We start from the raw sequence: 962 nt of genomic DNA, 5'->3' as shown, positions 1-962 counted from the left end.
GGAGATCCTCTCCGCTTTGAGCGGGCGGTTTGTGGTGTCGATGGTAGCCATGATGTGGACAGGTGGGCGTTGGACTAGGGTGAGCACAGTAAGAAGTCTCACAACACCAGGTTAAAGTCCACCAGGTGTGTTTCGAATCACTAGCTTCCAGAAACATATACAGAAAAAGTCAAAAGTTGTAAGACGATACTTTGAATGCGAGTCTTTGCAGGTAATTTTTGACAGGTATTGGCTGGAGAGGAATCCCACAATGCCCGGCGCGCGCTGATCCAAGATGGCGGCTTGTGAAAGTCCCCTATCCCGGCAGCGGGAGCGACGCAGCGGCTCCGAGATGGCGGAGAGCGGCTGGCGGGAGGAGGCCGAGGCTGGCCCAGAGGAGGAGGAAGATGATGGGCTGCTGGATGTCACCTCGCCCCACTTTGACCCGTTCCTGGCTCTGTACAGCCACCACCAGCCAGCACTGCCTTTCCCTAACGTCCGCACCTTCAACAACATGGCCGAGTACCAGAGCTTCCTGAGCGGCCGCAGCGGTCACCGCAACACCGCGGCCCCCTCACGCAAGGCCCGAGGCCGCCGCACCGCTTCTGCTCGCCCACCACCCGACCCCGAGAGGATCGAGCGCCTCAAGAAGCTGATGGTGGCCGAGCCGAGCGGCGATGAGAGGCCCAGGCCGCGCCGGAGGGACCGGGCCCCAAAAAATGTACTGACCAGGATGGCCCGTGAGTAATCCGAGTCGTGGAGGGTGGAGAGTGAGAGAGGGGGGGAGGGGGGGGGGGGGGGGAGAGTGAGAGAGGGGGAGGGGGGGGGGGGGGGGGAGAGTGAGAGAGGGGGGGGGGGGGGGGGGAGAGTGGAGCGGGGGGGAGGGAGGGGGGGGGAGTGAGAGAGGGGGGGGGGGGGGGGAGAGTGAGAGAGGGGGGAGGGGGGGGAGGGGGGGGGAGAGTGAGAGAGGGGGGGGGGGGGGG

The 962-nt window shown here is 64.8% G+C and overlaps 1 protein-coding gene across 2 annotated transcripts in view; it reads left to right on the top strand.

The window, feature by feature from the left end:
• Window positions 1-249: 249 nt before the first annotated feature.
• lsm11 (LSM11, U7 small nuclear RNA associated) overlaps window positions 250-962 on the top strand; it is a 75953-nt gene continuing 75240 nt past the window's right edge. The window contains exon 1 of one of the 2 annotated variants that reach the window (XM_038795289.1): window positions 250-719. In XM_038795289.1, the coding sequence (XP_038651217.1) occupies window positions 275-719 (445 nt within the window). In that variant the 5' untranslated portion in view covers window positions 250-274. The remainder of the gene's footprint in view (window positions 720-962) is intronic. The other variant, XM_038795290.1, reaches the window with a different exon arrangement.

This window comes from Scyliorhinus canicula, chromosome 4 (genome assembly GCF_902713615.1).
Source record: "Scyliorhinus canicula chromosome 4, sScyCan1.1, whole genome shotgun sequence".
In the NCBI taxonomy this organism is placed as follows: domain Eukaryota; kingdom Metazoa; phylum Chordata; class Chondrichthyes; order Carcharhiniformes; family Scyliorhinidae; genus Scyliorhinus; species Scyliorhinus canicula.
Note: the sequence above shows the minus strand (reverse complement) of the source record. Positions and strands in the feature narration are given on the sequence as shown.